Source organism: Prionailurus viverrinus, chromosome F1, assembly GCF_022837055.1.
Source record: "Prionailurus viverrinus isolate Anna chromosome F1, UM_Priviv_1.0, whole genome shotgun sequence".
Classification (NCBI taxonomy): Eukaryota; Metazoa; Chordata; class Mammalia; order Carnivora; family Felidae; genus Prionailurus; species Prionailurus viverrinus.
Genome location: NC_062577.1, coordinates 65935876 through 65956625, shown reverse-complemented (window position 1 = coordinate 65956625; position 20750 = coordinate 65935876). Strand labels below are relative to the sequence as shown.

Sequence of the window (20750 nt, the reverse complement as noted above, 5' to 3'; positions counted from 1 at the left end):
GTGTTCAAGAAGTGGAGGGCAGGAAGAGAGAAAACATTTTGCTATGAAAAGGAGCAGAAACACAGATAGCTGGAAATAAATGTCTTGAGGCAATTTTCTTAACTATGAAGGATGCCAGAACAAATTTCAGTGGTGACCAAGATGATCCAGAAGAGAAGGGGAAAATTGAAATTTATTGAAGGCTTATTCCGTGTATTCAGAGCTTTACAAACATTCATCTTCACGATGTTTTATGGATCAGGCAATTGAGGTTAAATAACTCGCCCAAGGTCATGCAGCTAGAGGTGGCAGAGCTGAGAGTCCCCCAGATTTTTTGGACTCTTCATGCCTTACCACCCCATTACACAGGCACACAGCCCCCCTGTGCTTAAGCACTGGGCCACGCCTTTGCCCTGGCCATAGTGTCCCTGTCAAATCAGAGAGAGCTCTTTCATGCTGGGGGATAAGACTTTATCTTCCTCTTCCAATGCTGTAAGCGGGGGCCTCTCCCCCACAGCCTGAATGCCCATGCAGCACAGGACAGCAGCTCCCCTGGTCCAGAGGGGCAGAGCCAAGCAGCAGGAGCCCCCGGAGGTAGGAGGCAAAGGGATACTTCTGGGGGTGTTCAGCGGGTTTCTTTTTGTGTCAGCCAGTGCGTGGGGCGCTGGGGGTTGTTGGTCCCAACCAGCTGGTGCCTGTGGCCCCAGCATTCACCCGGATCTGTTCACAGTGGCAAGAAGCCCAGGTCAGAGCCCTGTCTCCCGGCTGCCCCCGTTGAGGCTGAGGCTGTGGGGGCGGGTGGCACGCTCCAGCCTGCGAGCAGACAGAAGGCGCCGCAGGGAAGAGCCGGAGCTCAGGTCGCCACAGCTTCGAAGGTGGAGGCTCTCTCGGCCTGGCCGGCCCCACGGGCTGTGGGGCACCTAGAGGGGGACGCAGGAGAGGCCATCAGTGTGGTTCAGCCTGAAGCCCCGGGCTTTCCTGGGTTATCTTCCCAGACTCCCCTAACTCCCACCTGCTTAAGCCCATGGGCCCCATTGCCACTGGGGTCTGGGGCCTTCTTGGAAATCTGGAAGAAACGAGTGACCAAGCCCCGGCCTGGCCAGCTGCTCTTCAGGTCTCCCAGGGAGTGGGCAGGTGCAGGGCCCGAGGGCAGGGGGACCTTTCGAAAGGTGGGCACAGGGCGCCGTTTCTCGGCTGAGCGGGCACGTAGCAACTTGGGAGAAGGGCAGCGGGCTAGACGGAAGAGGCAGGCTTCAGAGCAGAGCCCTGGAGAGAGAGAGAGAGGGAAGAAGAGAGAGAAGATGGGAAGGGAGGTGCAGATAGGGCCAGGCAGCACTCCCCTACCGCCTGGCCCCTGGGCACCAACCACAGCCTGACCTGTATCTGCAGAGGAAACGGAAGCAGCTTCTTCCTCGAGCACTTTGGTATAAAGGTCCCTGAAGTCAGCTGGGGAGGAGATGGAGACGGTGCAAGTGCCCAGTGGACACACCCATTGATCGCACCACCCTCGGGGAGAGAGCTCCAGCCCCCAAGCCCCGTCCTCAGCAGCCTGCCCACCGGACAGGAACTAAGGTGGTCTCGCTGGTGGCCGCACCCCCCTCAGTTCCCGGAGCCCCGAGGAGCCCCGAGGGCAGTGATGAGCTGATGAGCGCCTGCTGTGCTGCTGAACACCTCTAGGGGAGGGGGTAGGGAGCTGAGGCCTGGAGGGGTAACTAACTGCGGCCCAGTCATGGAATCGGGTTTCAGAAATCATCTCTTTTAGCCACTCAGTTATGATGGTGCGTTTTCAGGAAGCGAACACTCCAGAAGTGCCCCGGGCAGGAGCGAACTCACCCTTTTTTCCGCCTCTGGCACCTCAACAGTGTCCCAGATCCTGGCGGGATCACTGGCCCCAGACTCCCCTGACCGCCCGCCTGCTCCTGAACCCTGGGTGGGGGACGGGGGCGGGGGGGATGCTCACCGGTGTCGCTGGAGGTGGTGATGCCCGGGTCACTGTGGGACCGTGGCAGCAGCAGCGGTGGCGGGGGAGCCGGATTCGGAGGCCGGTGCCCCGGGGGGGTGAGGGAACCTGAGCTGTCGCTGAAGCGGCGAGTGGGGGCGCGGGGAGGGGGGGCCGCTGCCGCCTCCGGCCGGCCGCCGCCCCGTGGGACCCGCCGCCTCAGCTCGGGGAAGCAGGGTCCCACCCAGGGAGGCCAGCCTTCCAGCCGGTGGCAGCTGCGGGCGGCCGTGGGGGCCCCCAAAGGGGGCGGGGCCTCGGGGGCGGAGCAGGAGTAGGAGCGGGCGGCCCTGGGGGGCCTCCGCGGCAGGGGGCTGTCCTCGAAGGGGCCGCGCAGGCCGCAGTCCAGGCTGAGGCAGTAGCCGGCGCGGCTACGCTGAATGGAGCGGAAGAGCACGTAGTCGACGGAGCGCACGGAGCCCTGCAGCTCCAGCAGGCACGAGTCCTCCGACGGGCTCGAGCCCCCGGGGAGGTCACCGATGGCGGACAGCGCCAGAGACCCGCTGTCCATGGACACTGTGGGCGGCAGGGGGCGCGGGGCGGTACCGGCCCATCAGGGGCCACTCTGCCAACGGTTCCGCCTCCAAGGAGGCAGCTCGAGTCCAGGGCTCCACGGAGCCGCCCAGCGGGCCCCAGCTTGCTCGGCCGTCCCAGGCCGCCCGGCCCGTGCTCGCCTCCCCCCTTTTTGCTCACCGTCTACGATGGAGGCCACGCGCTCACAGATGCAGGAGCCGTCGTGAAACTGTGGATCAAACAGAGTGGCCTGCGGAAAACATGAGTGTCGAGGGGCCAGCCCTACACGCCGATCTGGCCACCCCGTGTGCGGGACAGAGCTCTGGACACCCAGATTCCAGTCCAGCTTTGTCACTTTGTGCGGGTCAGCTATGTGGGCCTCAGGTTCCACATCTTTAAAGTAGAAATGGTACTTCGTGCTCCCTCCCAACCTTACCACGGAGAGATCAAAGATGACCCTGCACGTGCTGGGGTGACAAAGACCATGAGCACTACTGTTTTCTTTGTCCAGGCACAACAGCTCACTGAGCTTTTCGGGCTCTGTCCCAGCTCCCCAGGCCACACCGAGACCCGCTCTCACCTGGCTGTCTCCTCGTAGCCCCATGACGGCCTCATAAGAAGGGGGACAATCAGTAGGGTACAAGGGCACCGGGCTGTCCATGGAGCCATTGTAGGTGATGCTGGGAGGGGGAGGCAGAGGAAGGAGCCTGGCAGAGCACTCCTACTCCACAAAGCTCCCTCCCCGCCAACCCAGGTGGCTGCATTGCCCCCACCCCCCCACCCCCGCAGGACTCTGCCAGGCCTCACCTCTGGGCGTCTGTTTCCGAGCTGCAGGTATACTCTGGGGGGTAGTAAGGTGGGGGGGGCACCGGCGGTACAAATTCCTCCAAGTCCAGCATGGTGTGTAGCAGAGGGGCTGGCGGCGAGGACGTACAGCCCAGAGACCCCAAGGGGTCTGAGGCCGAGCGCTCTGGGGCCAGCTGCTGGGGAGCAAGCAGGTCAGCAAGGCCGATTTCTGGGAACACAGCCCCTAGGCTCCTGCACCCCTCCACGGTGTCCTGGCCCTGCCCCCTCAGGCAGCTGGGCTCCGGCCCCTCCCCCAGCCAGCACCAGCTCTTCCTCTAACGTCTAGAAAGTCCTGGCTCTACGGCCCCATCTCTGTCCAGAATTGCCACCTGTCCTCTCCTCCTGCTCCAACACTGACCCTTTATCCTCATCCCCACCTAGGACCTTCCTTCTGGACTCCGCCCAACTTGTAGTCTCACTGTTGGGTCACATACTTCCCCACTCCCTGTCCTTCTCCTCCTCGTCCTCCCTTGGACGCCCTCGACACCGCTACGCTAGATGCTAGACGTGCCTAATACATGGCCTGCAGCCTCCGGTGCGCAGAAGCCAGTGCCGTAGCCCCCATCCCCTTGAGCCCGGTCCCAGCACATTCGCCCCTGCCCCCATCGTACCTGGTTGGCTTTGACCCCAGCTCCCCCTCACCGTGTGCACGAGGTCCAGGGAGAAGATTTGGATGCAGCAGACAATAGCTGAGAGGGTACAGATGATGGCGGCACAGATGGTGAGCCCGCAGACGCTGAAGAGCAGGTTCTGGAGGAAAGAGGAAGACGGATGGGAGAGGGGCCCGGGGAAGGGTAAATCCCCCGAGTTCTGGGCCCGTGAGGCAAAGGTGAAAACTAGGATGGTGGGGGAGAAAGGAATGGCTGAGGTGGGGCGCGCATGCTCACCTTGAGGGCCCCTCGGGCTTCGTCACAGGTGGAGTTGGGGGCAACCTTCAGTTCCTGCCCCGACTCTGGACAGGGCCGAAGCAGGGGAATGGAGGGGCAGCACACACAGACCTTCCCTTCCTGAGTGGGAGTGGGGAGGGTGAGGGAGCCTGAGTCAGGACAAACCCAGGGGTCCTGCACACCTCCCCCAACCAGTTCTTTCTGACCCTCCCTTCTCAGTCTCACCATGGAGCAGTGTTGGAAGTCTCGGGCCAGCTGAGCGTTCTTACAGGAGAGAACAGAGCCAGCCATGCTGAGCATGACACAGAGCACCGAAAGCAAGGAGAAGAAGGAGACCTGGGGGAATCAGGTGCACACTCAGGGCTGGGGCCCTCAGAGGTGCCCTCTACCACGGGTGGGCCCCTCCTTCACAGACATTCATGCCTGGCAGGCACAAACTGCACAACCAGTTCGCTTCTCCCGGCGTCTGTGGGCCTCCCCTCGGGTGCTGGGCACCTGCCTCCCGGTGGGCACCAGACCCTAAACACCTACCACTAGAGTGAATGGCCGCTTCCAAGACACAACGCCAACTACCCCGGAGAACGCCAGCTGGGGACAGAGTGGGTACAGGCTCAGCCTGGCAGGGGGAGGCACCCGAGTGACCCCTCACCACAGGGTGCGCCCAGCTCTATAGGAAAACCAGAAGCCCAGAGGAGGGAGGAGGGACCAGCTCCTGGACTGGCAGCTAGTGTGGAGGGGTGGGGCCCCAGGAGCCTACCCCACCCAACCACCGTGCACCCAACTCACCGAGAATCCAGCCCAAGACGGGCAGGACCTCTTGATGCTCTCGGTGGTGGTGACGGAGGAGGCCACCATGCTGAAGGTGACCACCAGGATGCCCAGGAGCACCTGAGCCAGCCCCAGCGTGAGCAGGGCCTGCAGCCAGGGTCGGTGGAGGCGGAGGTGGGTAAGGCCCCGGGTGCTGGGTCGACTGGTCAGCGAGCGGCTGGAGTCACTGGGCGAGGGCATCATGCCTGCCGCGCGGTTGCCTGCGCCTCGCTCGGGCTCCACCGGCGCTTGGGAGCATCTCAGAGGCGCCCAAGGCCCCGTCCTCTCTCTTCTCCACCCTCCTCGCTCTAGAGCCGACCTCCCGGATGGGTCCCCTGGGGCATGGCCCAGGGCCTCCAGCTGGGCGGGGGCCCAAGGGAGGGGCGTCACGAAGGGGTCGAGGGGGGCTCCCTCCCCACCACGGGCACCGGACGGGCACCGTGCCCGGGACGGCGATGAGGACGCGGGGGCGCCGGCTCATCGCATCTCCCTGGAGAACAGGGGCGCCGAGAAGGGCAGGTCCAGGCGTGAGGAGAGGCGGCGGTCGGGAACGCGGGGCAGGGCGGGGAGGGTGGGAAGAAGCGGGGAGGGTTCCCGGGGGCCTGAGACCGCCTGGCGGGGAGAGGCCGGGGCGCCGCCGGCTGCCCGGCCGCCCGCCCCGCTCCCCCCGCGCGACTCGCTGCGCTCCCCAGTCCCGGGCGGCAGCAGGTCCTGCCCCGCGGCGGGGCGGGGCGGGGCGGGGCGGGGGCGGGGCTGCGCGGTGCCACCAGGGCGTCGGCGTCCGCCCGCAGGCCCCGCGCAGAGGGGGCGGTGGGGGCGGGGGCGGGGCGGAGCCTGCGCGGTGCACCCCGGGAGTCGGCGTCCGCCCGCAGGCCCCGCGCAGGGGCGGGGAGGGGGAGCCCCGCGGGGGCGGGGCCGGCGCGGGGCACCCCGGGAACGGGCGCCCGCGCCGGCCCCGCCCAGCCCCTCGGGCCCCGGGCCCGCGGCGTTCCCGGCAGGGGCGGCGGCGCCTTGGCCGTCGGTGGCCAAGCCGCCCGCGCCCGGCCTTCCCTTCGAAGCTCGCGCTCTGCTTCCGCCTCAGACCCCGCCGCCGCACTCCGCTTTCTCTTCCAAAGACCTGGTTCCCAATAAAGATGCCGGAAACGGGGATTTGAGTTCCAGTTCCACTTTCTTTTTATTTAAATAACCGAAGCAACAGCCTTGGCACAGCAGAGGGACGCTGGGTTGGGGTGTGTAAGAGCTGGCAGTAGTGTGGCCTGATTGGGGGGTGGCGGGGCAAGCGGAGACTGGGTCACAGTGGGCTTCCCGCATCCCGAAGTCAGGGTCAGCAGTCACGGCCGTGGGAGCGGGGGGCACTAGAAAGAAGGCCTCGAGCAGCGCGCCTCACCAAGTCCCAGAGACCTCAGGGAGGGGGGCTAAGTGAGCTCCCCCGAGCGGCAGGGCCAGGGCAGCCCCGACGGGCGTCAGGGGGCTCGGAAGGCATTTTCGGCAGCCCCGGCGGCTGCGTTGGCAGCTGCGGTTCGCACCGCAGGGTTGGAGAAGACCCCAGCGGCAAACTCTTGCTGGGCCTTCTGAAAGCTGGCACCTGTGCGCCGGTACAAGGAGTGGATCTGCAAGAACATGGCGCGGTCATTACCGTGCGCTCTGCTACCGTTATCCCCACCCGACAGCACCACCAGCACTCGCTGCCGCTCTAGCTATTCGTCCTTGGCTCCCTCCCAAAACACACACACACACACACACACACACACACACACACAACCTCCCCAGAGGTCCATTAGCAGAGAAGCCTCCGGTCAGCCAGGCCCTCCCGACTTCCTCCAGAATGACCGCCCCTCCCCAGGCCCCGAGGGGCCCATGATCTCACCCTTCCCGCCCACCTCCCCACCTCGAACACAGCCTCTCACCCGCTTCAGCATCACAATCCCCAGTACAGCGATGCCAGTGAAGAACAGGGCGACCAGCAGCATGAGCACGGCCACCGCCGGGTTGGCCTTCAGCACCACCAGCGCGGAGATCCAGCCACTGCCAGGAGGGGAAAGGGGCGGCGGTGAAGAGGGGCCACTCGCGGCAGGGCCTCAGTCCTCCCCGTTTCTTGGCTGGCTAGGGAGCAAACGTGCCCTATTCCCACCCATCCCACCAGGGGTCGCTCCCCTGTCAGCCTGGCGGCTCTCCGAGTACCAGGATCTCAAACTACAACCACTCTCTTCAAAGTTCACTCCCAGCTTCTGAACGACTGGCTGCGGGCTCTCCAAGCCTTTCCAGACATCCTCGCTCCGAACGGGCCTTTCTGTTGAGGGGGTCTCCGTCCCCTCTTCAAAAGTGCTTACGCATGCTTCCCCCAGGAAGCCGTCTCAGGTTGGCCACATGCACCTCTCCTCCCCCAAACCTACGCCTGTCTAGAATTCTGACTGGGCTCTCTATCCTGGAAGTAGGTCCTATCTCTCTCGTGGAGCTAGCACCTCCCAAGCGTAAAACACCACACCCCCTCCTCCTGAACAACCCCTACCCCAGTACCCAGGGCTGACTTGGTCTGGCGGAATGAGGGGAAGGGAGAGGGTGGATGGCAGCTTCACGGACCTGAACCCCCAACCTGGGATGCCAATGGCCTGCAGGACAAAGAGCACATCCTGGACGAAGAAAATGAAGAAGAAAACGAAGAAATTGAATGAACTGTCGCTCCTGCGGGACAGAAAAAATGGGGAGGGTGGGAGAAGAGTTAGGGCAGGAGCAGCAGACGTGGGGCCCATCTAAGGTTCTCCACCACCCCTGGCCTCAGCTTACCGGAAGGCCTTATACATGGGCCGGTACCAGCACACAAAGGAGCAGGGTGTGAAAAGGAGGGCCCAGAGGATAGAGAGCCCGAAGCCCGAGCCATTGCTGGTCTCCACGCAGAAGCTGGCCAGGCAGGCAAGAAAATTCAGAAGAAGAGCCAGCGTGCTGCCTGAGGGACGGAGGCGCAGGATGGTGAGCCTGGATGGCAACGAGAGCCCCCCCTCCCGTAGGAGCCCCCCACGCCCTCCTCGGCAAACACGGCAGAGTAAGGAAAGGGACTCCTGCCTTCACCAAATCCTCAACTCAACAGGGGAGACAGGTCTCTTTGCAAAGACATTTAAAGGACTCAGAAAATGTTTACGCACCGGAACAAGAGGCGGGGGAAGACAAGAACACACTTTTGCTAGGAGGCTGGAGAACAGCTTCTAGATACTACAAAAGGAGTCACCCAGGAAAACTCCTGGTGAAATTAGCCTTAAACTCAGAAGTTGAGAGGCGCTTGGGTGGCTCAGTCGGCTGAGCGTATGACTTCAGCTCAGGTCATGATCTCACCATTCAGGGGTTCGAGCCTTGCATCAGGCTCTGTGCTGACAGCTCAGAACCTGGAGCTGCTTCGCATTCCGTGTCTGTCTCTCTCTCTCTCTCTCTCTCTCTCTCTCTCTCTCTCTGCCCCTCACCTGCTCACACTGTCTCTCAAAAATAAACATCAAAAAAAAAAAAAACCCTCAAAAGTCGAGCAGAGATGAAATGCTGAGTTCTCGGAGAGTGGGCACCGGGGCAGGAAAGATGTAAAGGTACTACCTGCACTCTCCCTCCAGAAAAGGCTTGTCACTACTCACACATCCAGAGGTAGTACATGGTGGATACGGTCTTCTGAAATTCTTGGGGGATCTCCATGGAGATGTCCTGGAAAAAGCAGGGCTGGACTGGGCAAAAAGAAGGTAGAGGGGGCCAGTTGTTCTGTCGAGCTGTAAGGCACAGAGAGAGCGGGAAGACCCCAGAAGTGAGGCAGAGACCAACAAAGGAATCACCATCCTCCCTTCCACCCCAGGTCCTCTCTTCCATCTCCAGTTCAGGGTCCGAGGAGACAGAAGAGAGTGGCAAAAACAAGGCTGACAGTGTTTTCTATTATTTGCGACTTCGAAGGACTGTCAAGCGCTTTGCGCGGAGGGCCTTGTGTCCCTCTCACAACAGTCCTGTCCAACAAGCACAAACGTTATGTTACCTTTGTTTTACAAACAAGGAAACGGGGGCACCCGCTGGCTCCGTCGTAAGAGCGTGTGACTCTTGATCTCAGGGTCGTGAGTTCAAGCCCCATGCTGGGTGTAGAGATCACTTAAATAAGTAAGTATTTTTTCAAAAAGTAAGAAAACTGAGGGGCACTTGGGTGGCTCAGTCGGTTGAGTGTCCGACTTCGGCTCAGGTCGTGATCTCACAGTTTGTGGGTTCGAGCCCCGCGTCGGGCTCTGTGCTGACAGCTCGGGGCCTGAAGCCTGCTCCACATTCTGTGTCTCCCCATCTCTCGGCCCCTCCCCTGCTCATGCTCTGTCTCTGTCTCTCAATAATAAATGTTAGAAAAAAAAGTAAGAAAACTGAGGCACTCAAGATTAAGTAACTTACCTAAGCGCTCATAGGCAGGGAGTACCCAAATTCAATTAGTGCCCAAATTCCAAGTCAGCAATGTGGCTCCAGAGCCCACTCGCTCACGTTCGTTTTGCTCCTTGTAAGTGTGGAACACGCCCCGCCCACGGACCGCTTACCGGCTGCGCCCCCCAGGGCGGCGTGCTGCAACTCCCGCTCCCTCCGATCCAACTCCTCGGCCTTCCGGTTCAGCTCCTCCTGCTTCTTTAGCAGCTCGGCTGTGGCTGCTGCAGCTGAGGCCTGCCCAGTGTGTGCGGGCCGAGGGGGGAGAGATGTGAGCCCTGGGCCCAGGTCTGGCCCCCACAGCCCACCCCCACTCACACCTGCTGTTTACCTGGGTGCCGTAGGAACCATAGTTTTTGGGTTCTGTAGGGCTGAGCTTTCTGGAGGACTGCAACGAGGGAGCCGAGGCGGGAGGCAACGGGGCCGCGGCCGGAGGCTCATACGCTGGTGGGGGCTGTTGGTTTTGGAAAAGGCCTTAGGGATCACCTGATCCCTCCCGACGAAGGTATCCAGAGACTGTCTACCTCTGCATCTGGGTCCCCTTCCCCGCCCCCTCCCCCACAGAGAGCCAAACCAGTCAGCCCTCACCACCCCTCACATCCAATTCCTTAGCCGGAACTCGAGACACTCATCCACCGAACCCACCCCCTCCACTTTTTAAAGCTCTTGGCTCTTATTTTATTATTATTATTTTTAATGTTTATTCATTTTGAGAGAGAAAGCGTGGAGGACAGGGGTGGCGGGGGAGGGCGGGAAGGGGCAGAGAGAGAGAGGGAGACACAGAGTCCAAAGCAGACTCCAGGTTCTGTGCTGTCAGCACAGAGCCCGACGCGGGGCTTGAACTCACCGACCGTGAGATCATGACCTGAGCCAAACCCGGAGGCTTAACCGACTGAGCCACCCAGGCGCCCCTCTTTCTCTTTTAAAGTCTCGGCACTTTCTACTCCAGTGGAACAACAGGTCCAGCCCTCACTGCTTGCCTTCTGGAGGCACACCTAAGCATGACTCGTTTACTCAACTCCAACCAGTCCCATAATTTACTTTGTTCAGAGAAGCCTCCCCAAACACAGCCTTGGTTCAGGCCCTGTCAGTCTCCAGCCACCCCCCACCCCCCGCCAGGACTACCACTGGGAGCTCCAACGGGATCATTGACCCTGGTGTCTCCAGAAGGCTTAGGCAGCCCAGGGCGGACCGGCCTCTCTCAGGGAGTTAAGATCACAGTGTCCCTTCCTCTGCACGCAGAAAAGTCCCCTGTATCCCGACAGAGTGAGCTTACTGGCACACCCTCCCCTTCCTTGTCATCCTATGCTCTCCAGAACCTCACCTCCCGGGTCTCAAAAGGGTTGTAGACGTCAAGGGTGGCATACTGCGGGCTGGGTCGGTGCTGGATCACCGCTGGGTCCTGCGGGCAGAGAGCTGCGGCTCAGCGGGCACCTGGTGCCTCTGGTGCCTCTGGGGGAACTGACGGGGGCCTCTCCTAACGCCTGTGGCTCGTTGGAGGCCACGCCGTTGCCCCAGCATTTGCCCCAAACCCTTCACCGCGCTGTTAGCACCAGCTCCTTACAGGGGCACGGCCCGCCCCCCGCGTGCTCACTGGTCTGGAGTCACCGTCACCCCCACGTGGCGGCCCTCCCCCGGCACAAATGTCAGGAATGGGAATACAACAAGTTAGCCCGTCCAGAAGCGAGAGGAGTCGGCCGAGCTACCCAAAGAAGGCCGGCGTCACCTGAAAGGGGTTGTCAAGCTCGCCGGGGCCGGCGAAGGGGTTTCCGCCGTCTCTGCTCTGAGCCATGTTTGCAACTGCGGCCTGGGCCGCCCCTGCCCTCCACGCCCCTGCGCGGCGGCGGCGGCGGCTCCCTCCGCTCCCTCCGCTCCCGTCGGTCCGCCCGCTCCGCCGTGCACGGATTGGCCGCGGAGACCGGAAGGGTCCCGAGGATCCCCGCAGCGGCGGCCGGCTGCGCCTGCGCCTCCGCTACGGGCGAGGACGGAAGCGCCCCACGTGACGCCGCGGCCCCGCCCCGCAACGAACTACACGTCCCGGCGGGCCCCGCGTCGGAGGGCGGGCCCGCCAACCGGCTGGAGCCGCCGCAGGCCCTGCGCCCGCTTCCGCAACCGGAGTCCGGCTGGCCCGGGCCCCTGCCCCCCGGCACAGCACTCAGACGAGTGCCCCCGACTGGCCCACAGGAACTCCCCGGCCACCGAAACCCTCTCGCGACACACCGGACGAGCCGGCGGCCGGGCTCAGGACGGTGCAGGGGGGCGAGGATGGACCCCCTGGGCCCACAAACTCAGAAGGGTGGCCGGTCTTCTCATCCCTCCAGCCCGGCGTCCCAGACCTCGAACTCCAGGAGTGGGGGTCGCATGAAGCACGTCATTTTTATTTCACAAAGACTGTACAAAATTCCTTATAAAACATGGGATAGATGCCACCCGGTCACCTCATCCTGCCCTGTCCAGCTCAACAGCGAGGGGGCAGGTGACGGCGGGAAGAGTGTGGGAAGGAACAGCATTCTGTACAAGGCTGGGGACGAAGCAGTAGGTACAAGTTCTTCCGTATTTACACTATTTCACATATTCACAGGTATACAGGGAGCCAGGAGGAAGGAGCTGGCTCCGGCTCTGTTCTCTTATATAAAAAAGCACCAGTGTCCTGGACTGGACACCCACTGCTGCAGGACACGCAGGGGGGCCCAGGGCCTGATCGTCACCGACTGATATCCCGACTGGAGTCCCACAACTTGGTGTTGGGTGGCTCAGCCCGAAGGCGGGCGAAGAAAGGATGCTGAAGGGCTTCACCCAAGGTCAGCCGCTTAGCAGGTTCATACTCTAGCATGCTTTCAATCAGATCGAAGAGCTGGTGGTGTTCCTCTGCCTCGGAGGTCAGATACCGCTGGTGGTGGAGGGCAGGGAAAAGGTGAGGCACGACGCCTTACAGTTCCTGCCCTTTTTCTTCAAGGCCCTAACTTTCAACCTCAGAGGACCAAGCCTCTGCCGTTATGAATGCTACTGGGAACACGACCTTACGAGCGCTGCGGATACTACTGCTCAACTCCCTCCCACTAGCACAATTACTCCTTCATACTCTCTGAAGGTTCTTTCTGCTTGTACATCCTTGTCAACGTCATGAATCTTCTTTAGCTCCTCGTTAAAATGTAAGCTCTTCAAAGGTGGTTTATTCTTTTCTGTCTGACCTACAGAACCCAGGACATTACTGTGATCTCTGGTTGGCTCAAGAAATCCATGGCTATCTAACCTCCTTCCCTCCACAAAACCACTCCCGCGTATCTCTACGATACCCAAACAGGCATTTCAGTTTTCCCCCTTCTTTCCTAACCCTCTCTTGTGAAGTGCATTCCAGGGGCAAACCACCTGAAGAAGGAAATGCCCTCTGGCCAGTGGGCGCAAGGTATCCCCAGCCTGGCTCACCCGCAGTGGTTTGCAGTTTTCTCGCACGTAGCGCCCTGCTGATGTGTTCTCATCCCAATCCAGGCGGCCCCGATAGAAGTATTTCTGCTTCCTAGAGGGGAAGGGGAGGTTGAGGAATCAGGAGGTTCCTTTTGTTGGGGGACATTTCCCTCATTCCCCCATCTTACAGTAGCTGGGAGGAGGGAAGGTGTCAAAGAAAAAAGAAAATGATGTGAAATCGACCCATTTCGAGGAGAGAAAGGAAAAGGGGTTAAGCTCCCCCCAACTCAAGGTTCACCTCGTCTTCCGGATCATCCGGGAAGGGATAGGACCCAAGATCCTTTCCATCATGGCTAGATGCTCTCTGTTGTCGTGCGTCTGCGAAACGAAGACAGAACTGAGCACGGTGCTGCAAACGGGCTGCTGAGGACCAGCTTCCGGGATGATTAGCAAAGGGGAGGAGTGAGCAGACAGGTCCCTGGCAGACCAGGAACCCAGGCAGGAAAATGCCAGGTGGGGACATAAGACACTCCACCGCTTACCTGGAACAGGGTGAAGCCAACATAGTACTCGAAGATGATGCAGCCTATGCTCCACACATCACAAGGCTGTGACCAGCCCAACTCTAGTGGGAATGGGAGGAACAAGGTGTTAGACGGTGCTTAGGGGGCCCCACCCTCCCCACCGCCCACCCTCGGACGAATCCATTCCCCTACTCGCCCCCACTCACCGAGGATGACCTCTGGTGCTCGGTAATGGCGAGTGGAGACGATGGTACTGTGGTGTTCATGGTCAAAGGTGGCACTACCAAAGTCCACCACCCGCACAGCTGTGCTCTTCACGCTGCGTTCATCTCGTTTCTAGGAGCAGAGCAGGAGGAGGATGGACCCAGCCACCTGAGACCAAGATTCTACCACTACTCTTTAGAGTGCTTTCAAGCCTGAAAAAAAGCAACTTCACCCCCTGCTTGCTCCCATGCACAAAGGAGAATCTGCTTTACAGCTTCCCCGTATCCTGCAGGTGACTTAGGAGTGGGATCATGGGAGAGCACACAAGTCCCTGCGTATGCGGACATTTCCCACGCACTGGTACTATGGTGCTTCTGAAAACAGGTCCAGAACTGAGCTTTCCTACAGAGAAAAAAAGTCCCAACCAAGTATCTTGAAAGCATTTGCTCTCTATTGGAAAGTTCTCTGAGCTCCTCCTTCCAAGTTCTCTTCCAAATTATATCTTCTTAAATCTTCAAAAAAAATTTTTTTTTGTTTATTTGTGTTTGACAGAGAGAGACAGGGAGACACAGAATCCGAAGCAGGCTCCAGGCTCCGAGCTGTCAGCACACAGACCGACGCGGGGGCTCGAGCTCATGAACCATGATCATGACCTGAGCCAAAGTTGGATACTTAACTGACTGAGCCCCCCAAGCGTCCCTTAAATCTCTCCCTTTCACTCTATTTTGGTATTCGGGCTTACCTAGTCAGAGCCATATTGGGAGAGAACATGGGAGAAAGTAACAGGGAGGAGAGAGGGGCTTTAAGGCCCGGCCGCCTGTCCATCTTACCTTCTCTAGGTTGTAGGTGAGTTCATAGTCTGAATTCACAAACAGAATATTTTCAGGCTTGAGGTCCGTATGTGTCAGCTTGTTATCATGGAGGACTGCAGGGGAGAAGACCAGGTCAGGGTTGTTCTAGGTGGCCAGGGCTAACTGGCACCAGTGACCCCAAGCTTGGTCACCTGGCTCAAAGTTGGTGAGGAGGCAGATCCAGAATCACTAGGCTGCTTTCTGCCCTACTTCCAAATGAAATGCCTGGTCTAAGAAGCACAATGCTTATCAGTATCAGAGAACAAACATGATTCTCAACTGACGTACAAAGAGTTTGCTACGCACTGCAGTTCTGTTCCTTGATGTGCGTGCCTATCTGACGTTCCGTGAATTCAACTCTGGGAAACTGCATAGTCAGGAAGACCCAAGGGGAACCATGTACTTGTGTCTGGACCCCCCATCTGGCCCCTTATTTGCCTTAGTCCCTGGCCGCACCTGCTCTGGTGGAAACAGAGAGCATCTCAGCTCAGACAAATGTAAGCCTCTAGCTAGGGCAGACTTTTTGTCTCTGTGCTTGCAACCTGACTTCTACTTTCCCAAGAAAGGGAAATGAAGGAAAAAAGAGGTAATCCGATCAATGCTTTGATTTCAAAGGCTTTCTCTTCCAGCTCCTGCTAGGCTGGATGTGGAGGAAGACCAATCGATGACGGTGAGAACACTGGTCAAGGAGTTAAGGAGGTGTCAACATGACAGTGAATGAAAGAACTGCAGATAATCGAGCTGACAGTTTAGGGGCTTCACCACTGCTCACTGACACAGAAGAGGCCCAACGGAGGGAGGGGCTGCCCCAGAGTCCATCTCGGCCCGCCCCACTCACACTTGACGGCCTGGCACAGCTGGAAGGCCATGTGGCGCACTTGGTGGATGGGGTAGGGCAGGTAGTTGTTGTCTTTGAGGAAATCGAAGGTGCTAAGGCCCAGGAGCTCAAAGGAGATACACATGTGGCCATGGTAGTCAAACCAGTCAAACATCTGGACACAGAGGCTGAGAAGAGATGAGGGAAGGGGGAGGTCTGATGAGCTCCTATCTGCCCACCACCCTTCCGACAAGGAGGGGCTGCAGGGCAGCTGAGTCCACATCCTCGGGTAAAAACCTGCCGGGCAGTATGACCAACAAATTCAGTTCGGCCAGCGAACGGCCTTTCTGGCAGACCCAAGGTTCACACCATTTTCCTGCATCATTTTAAATAGGTAAAAAAGATTCCATTTGCTGAAGAGCTGTTGGTGCCGGTCGCCGGTGTGGACCCTGAACTGTCAAACTGTCATTCCTAAACCCTGACCCCGGCTCCCACTCCTGAGATCCATTCACCGTCGGCTGCCAGTGGGCCCCGCGTTTCTACTGGCCGTCTCCTTAATGCCCTTCTTCCACGTTGGCTTACAAAATTTGGCGCGTGGACACAAATATTACACGTAAATGTCTGTCGCCTCGGCAACACGGTTCTAGATATCAAAAGGCTCAAGTGATTTTTCACGGAAAATGTTGATTCTCAGTCTCGGCCATTTCCAGGGCAGAGCTCTACAGAGGCCACCCTGGCTGGAGCCAAAGTGCAGAGCAATCTAAGTGCCCTGACAACAAGGGGAACAGACTAGACAATGTCACACACCCTCTCTTCCTGCCCTAATGTCCTACTAGTCTAAGATGATGACGAAAAGATGAATGGATGAGAAGGCCCAGGACTCCCCTGCCTGCCTAACCCAGGCCGGGAGGGTTTGGGTTCTCCTGTACAAGAGTGGAGCCTCTCAGACCCCCACACACCCCTCTGCTGCTTACTTCTTATTGTCAGGGTCCTTCTCGTTGATCTTCTCCAGGACGTTGATTTCAAGTCGAGCTGCTTCCTTATACTTTTCCACGTTCTTAATGATCTTCAGGGCGACTCGAGCCCCACCCCTGTGGTGGCCAGAAGAGGTTTTTGCTGGGTCATCGAGATCATCTCAAAATGAACGGGGCTGTCCGGGGGTTAAGAAATCCTACCTTTGGCCAATCAGCAAAAACACCCCCAGACTGCCCCTCAGCACCTCGCCACGCCTAGGAGTACAGAGCAGGGAGGGGCTATAGTTACCTGCGATGGTCGACACACTGGACAACCCGGCCGAAGGTCCCCTCTCCCAACGTGCTGACAATTTCATCTGAAATGAAACAGAGCAGGGTCGGGGAGAGGGAGGGAGAGAAGGTGGGGAATGAGCTGAGTTGGAAGAAAAAAGGGTATGGCAACCTGGGGTGAGATGAAGGAAGGGGGAACAGATACAGATGGTCACAGGGGAAGAACACCCCTGTGTGATTCCCACCACCTTTAACCCAGGGGCCATGAGAGCTGGGAGTGGACAGCAGAGGTCAATTCTCAACAGCAACTCAAACCACCCAGATAAACAACACCACTGAGGAAAGGCAAGAGGCTGTGACTTGGGTTGGCTCGGGACGTTAGGATGGCTATGGGACCATTACAGGCTATAGGATTGTTACGATTTGGCTTGTACATCGCTCTTGTAGCCAGTCCCCGACGTGGTAGATGAGGTGGCCCTCAGCGTCGTCCTCTACACTCTTGGCTCTCCGGCTGCTGTGCTGCTGTCGGGGGGCGGGGGGGGTCGGAGCAAGCCAGGTGTCGGAGCGGGGGCCGGAGGGAGGCGGGGTGGGTGGTGGAGGGGTCACCGGTCACAGGCGCCCAGCCAGGGGGGACAGACGATGATGGGGGACAGTGGAAGGGAACACGTCAGATGCAGTAAGGCGGATCGGGGTGAGAAGAGAGAGCGGCGCATAATCCCAAGTCCCCAAACCCAAAACGGGAACAGGGAGAGGAACGGGCAGAGCAGAGAAGTGGTGTCGTTGCCAATGTCACCCGCAACCCCATGCTCTACACAATGCCCTTCCAGGCAGGCACCGATCTCCCTTTGCCCCCACCCGAGCCCACCTACTGAGGGGCCGTGGAGCCCAGAGCTTGGGGGAGAAAGGCAATTCACAGGCAAGGTCTCCACTACAGAGTGGAGGCGTCTGGGACAGAGGAGCTGTCCCCAACACAACAGGCCCAGCATGCCGAGGAAGGCACCGGGGTACAAATGCTCCGGCCCGGCCACCTCCAAAGCAGATTCCAGGGCCCTCCGAGAGCTGGAGAGCTTCCGAGAGAGCAGAGACTCAGTGCCCACCTCAGTGTTCCTGCCCCAGTGCTCAGCTAAAAACAAGGGTACTTCTCACTTACCAGGGTCCTAGAGGGCCGGAGAGGAGTGGGGAGAGGAAGGGCCTGGGCGAGCACTCACCGAAGACGAGCGGCTGAACGTCCGGCTGCGCCGCCTCCGCCGCCTGTGCTTCCTCCGGCTGCTGCGCTGGCTGCGGTAACTGCTGTCCTCCCGACGGTACTCATAGGAGTGCCGGTAGTCCGGGTCGTAGCACGCTTCTCCCCGGTCCCGGCTGTAATCGTTGCGCCTATAGCTGCCACAGTATCGCCGGTCGTACACCCGCCGGTCCGATGAACGGTCATCGTAGCTGCTGTTGGACAACAGACACCCATTAGGTGCATCTGTTCAGGCCACACTCCTTGCCCCACGACAGGACGAGGTCCTCCCTCAACAAGGACAAAGAACGATGCTGGAAGAACTGCTCTCAGACACTCATGGGGTCATTCTGAGGACCAAGGACCAGAGGAGTGAAATCATTAAGAGCAGACGAGGATCCCCACACCTGCATGCCACCAAGACCCCCGAAGGGACACAGGCAGAACCGCTCCCTCTGGGGGCCTCCCCCGCCCCCCACCTGCCACTAGTGACATAACAGATGGAACAAAGAGCCATTTCTTTCCTGAGTCGTTCCTGACTGACATCCAGTTTTGCTCCAAACTATCCTTAACCCACCCCTCCCACGCTGAACATGCAGACGCTCACTTCGTCTTGTCTGTTACGTCCTTAGCTATCTCTAGACCCGACTCTTTTACACTTCCTCTCCCTTCGCCCGAGACACTTCACCCTGGTTCTTGAATTACACATCCTGCCCCAATCCAACCAAACCTGCTAGATGCTTCCTCAGCCCCTTACCACGCCCTTCCTCTATGATAGCACTCTTAACACCACAGTGCAAATGGCTCATTCTGGTAACAGCCCTGAGTGGCCCCTTACCCCAACCGCTCAGCATCTAACCAATAACAGCATCTAACCAATAAATCTCTGCTGAATAAATAAATGAGTGAGCGACCCCGAGGAGGGGTTTTTCCCCCTGAAGCCTCACCTCCGGGAACGGACGTGGTAGCTGTCTTCCCGCCGGCGCCGCCGGGTCCGGTCACTGCTACTTGACCAGGAGCGGCTTCTTCGTCTCTTATGCTTCCGGCTCCGATAGTGTTCGTGGTAACTCCCCCGGCTGCCTCGCTCTGAGGAATGGTACCTTCGGGGATGAGGCATCTGGAAGAAAAGGAGAAAGAGAAATAGTGGAGACAGGCTCGGAGTTTTCGGAGCTCCCCTCCTAGCACTGGCTGCCCCAGGGGCGCGAAGCTGCTTTCTGCTGCCACTCCCACCTCTTTTCACCTCCCACAACTTCCTTGTGCTCACGATTCCTCTTCGATGGGAGTACGTATCACTTGACAACTCCGCTAGAAAACTCTAGGAGCCTGCCCCGCGCCCCCAGCCCTTTCCTCTCATTGCTCTATGGACTTTCCTCAAACTTGGCTCCGTGAAGTCTTCGGGTCGGGGCCACAGCTCATTCCAGGTGAGACTGTGTAATTGATGCACACTGCCACGGTTCACCCCTGGCCGGAGTCTAAGCTCCATCGGCTGCATGCGAGTTCCTCACGACCCACCAGGGTAACATTTTAGCATATGCTATCACAATACACGTTTTACAATGAAGAGTGTATCTCTACCTCCCCAACTAGACCATTCTGTGTCCTGTGGGCAGCAATCCAGCATACCTGGTTTCTACATGCGGTGGCATACACCAAATATAGGCAGGCTCCAGGGATTTGGGTCTGACCTCTTGAACTGCCTTAGTCAACTCTCACTGGCTATCACCACGGGCCAAACTCCCCTCAAAACTTTTTAATACAGAAGGCCCCAAGCTGCAGTCTGATTTCCATTTGCCCCTCCCCTCCTGCTTAGGAAATAGAGAATAACTGGTTTTTAATTAGTATCAGCACTGCTTGGCTAAAAGCTGGCCTCCTTCCAGTTAGTTATTGGAATCGGAATGGCATGGTGCACAAACGCTTTTCTTCCTTAAAGGAAAGAAATCAAGAGAGAAATCACTGTCACAATCCAGAAAAATAAAAATATGACAGCAAAATAAAATTCAACAGGCCCAGGGACTGAAGTCTTGGGGGCGGGGGGGTTAGGTGTGGAAAGGCTTAATGATTCCAACATCTGGCTCTCATTCTGAGCTTTCTACTTCCCAACCTCCTCAAATCGAGGAGGGTGATATCGGACTCGGTCCTGGTCTAGAAGGCCTGTGGCAAAGACGCAAGCTGCAGATTTCACCCCCCCGCCACAGGGTAACCCAAGCTTGTTCAGCACAGCCACACAAACATCCTCTCCGCACACGGCACACGGCCACCAAAGTTTCTCACGCCCTCCCCCCCACCAGAAGCACCTGCAGTTTACCTTTCCCAACTTATAAACCTTTTCCCCTCCTTTCTCGCTCAGAAAATCCAGAACGAACTCTTGGAGTCAAACTCCTTCCATGCCCTCCCAGTGACACGGCGGGTCCTCCTCATCTCCAGCCCCGCTCCAACTTTGATATTCTGCTCTTTCTCCTCTCGGGAACCGCTCCCCTCCCTGCTCCATCACCCCTTCCCCTACTCGGGCCCCTCCCAAGTTTGCTGGAGGTCCTCCCGGGTCCGCCCGGGTCCCTCCAAGGCACGCTCATCTCCCACCTCTGCTCCCTACCCCTCACCTCCGCCGCTTTGCAGGTCCCTACCCTCCTCCTCCTCTCCTCTCGCCCCGCCGCCGTGCCCCCAGCCCAAGGCTACCCCCGCCCGCCCCGCGGTCGCCATCTTTCCGCGCGGCCCCGCGGCCCGCCAGCCCGCGCGCTCACCGTTCTGGCGGCGAGGCCCGTGCGCTTGTCCCACAGGAAGTCCGTGATGGCGGCGGCACTGCGGCCGGAGTCCCGGCACCCCCGCGGCGACGAAGTGCGGCTCCACCCCCCCCGACCCGAGACCCTGGGACCTCCCGCCTCGTTCCCGGGCTCCGCTCCAGTCCCGCCCGCCCCGGCTCCGTCCCCGCCCCCAGGGTCCGCTCGGCGCCGCTCGCACCGCCCCCGCCCGGGGCCCGATCCCAGCTCGGTCTCCGGCTCTGGCCTCTCCGATCCGCCGCCGCCACCGCGAGCGCGCACG

At 59.4% G+C, this 20750-nt stretch overlaps 3 protein-coding genes across 13 annotated transcripts; all 3 read right to left on the bottom strand.

The window, feature by feature from the left end:
- Positions 1-145: 145 nt before the first annotated feature.
- ENTREP3 (endosomal transmembrane epsin interactor 3) lies at positions 146-5769 on the bottom strand. Of its 4 annotated transcripts, none has more exons than XM_047841274.1 (12): positions 5008-5769; positions 4753-4809; positions 4447-4557; positions 4222-4341; positions 3977-4084; positions 3296-3471; positions 3069-3168; positions 2669-2738; positions 1940-2491; positions 1357-1425; positions 992-1245; positions 146-899 (listed from the first exon to the last, which is right to left on the bottom strand). In XM_047841274.1, the coding sequence occupies exons 1-12, from the start codon at positions 5230-5232 to the stop codon at positions 726-728; spliced, it is 2016 nt and encodes a 671-aa protein (XP_047697230.1). In that variant the 5' UTR covers positions 5233-5769; the 3' UTR covers positions 146-725. The 4 variants fall into 4 exon arrangements, with proteins under 4 accessions (XP_047697230.1, XP_047697233.1, XP_047697232.1 ...); XM_047841277.1 differs by having other exon boundaries at positions 1357-1362; XM_047841276.1 differs by having other exon boundaries at positions 2669-2717.
- A 408-nt stretch (positions 5770-6177) lies between these two features.
- On the bottom strand, positions 6178-11417 carry SCAMP3 (secretory carrier membrane protein 3). Of its 2 annotated transcripts, none has more exons than XM_047840851.1 (9): positions 11174-11417; positions 10772-10849; positions 9779-9901; positions 9564-9684; positions 8643-8771; positions 7813-7972; positions 7609-7710; positions 6924-7053; positions 6178-6268 (listed from the first exon to the last, which is right to left on the bottom strand). In XM_047840851.1, the coding sequence occupies exons 1-9, from the start codon at positions 11237-11239 to the stop codon at positions 6203-6205; spliced, it is 975 nt and encodes a 324-aa protein (XP_047696807.1). In that variant the 5' UTR covers positions 11240-11417; the 3' UTR covers positions 6178-6202. The 2 variants fall into 2 exon arrangements, with proteins under 2 accessions (XP_047696807.1, XP_047696806.1); XM_047840850.1 differs by having other exon boundaries at positions 6178-6638; positions 6936-7053; positions 11174-11414.
- A 387-nt stretch (positions 11418-11804) lies between these two features.
- On the bottom strand, positions 11805-20621 carry CLK2 (CDC like kinase 2). 7 transcript variants are annotated; one of them, XM_047840844.1, is made up of 14 exons: positions 20453-20617; positions 19338-19637; positions 18662-18831; positions 17701-17929; positions 16927-17014; positions 16512-16578; positions 16223-16339; positions 15270-15436; positions 14411-14505; positions 13583-13712; positions 13395-13477; positions 13151-13230; positions 12874-12964; positions 11805-12337 (listed from the first exon to the last, which is right to left on the bottom strand). In XM_047840844.1, the coding sequence occupies exons 3-14, from the start codon at positions 18829-18831 to the stop codon at positions 12152-12154; spliced, it is 1503 nt and encodes a 500-aa protein (XP_047696800.1). In that variant the 5' UTR covers positions 19338-19637; positions 20453-20617; the 3' UTR covers positions 11805-12151. The 7 variants fall into 7 exon arrangements, with proteins under 7 accessions (XP_047696800.1, XP_047696802.1, XP_047696803.1 ...); XM_047840846.1 differs by lacking the exon at positions 19338-19637 and having other exon boundaries at positions 17701-17926; positions 20453-20618; XM_047840847.1 differs by lacking the exon at positions 19338-19637 and having other exon boundaries at positions 16927-17011; positions 17701-17926; positions 20453-20618.
- Positions 20622-20750: the final 129 nt, after the last annotated feature.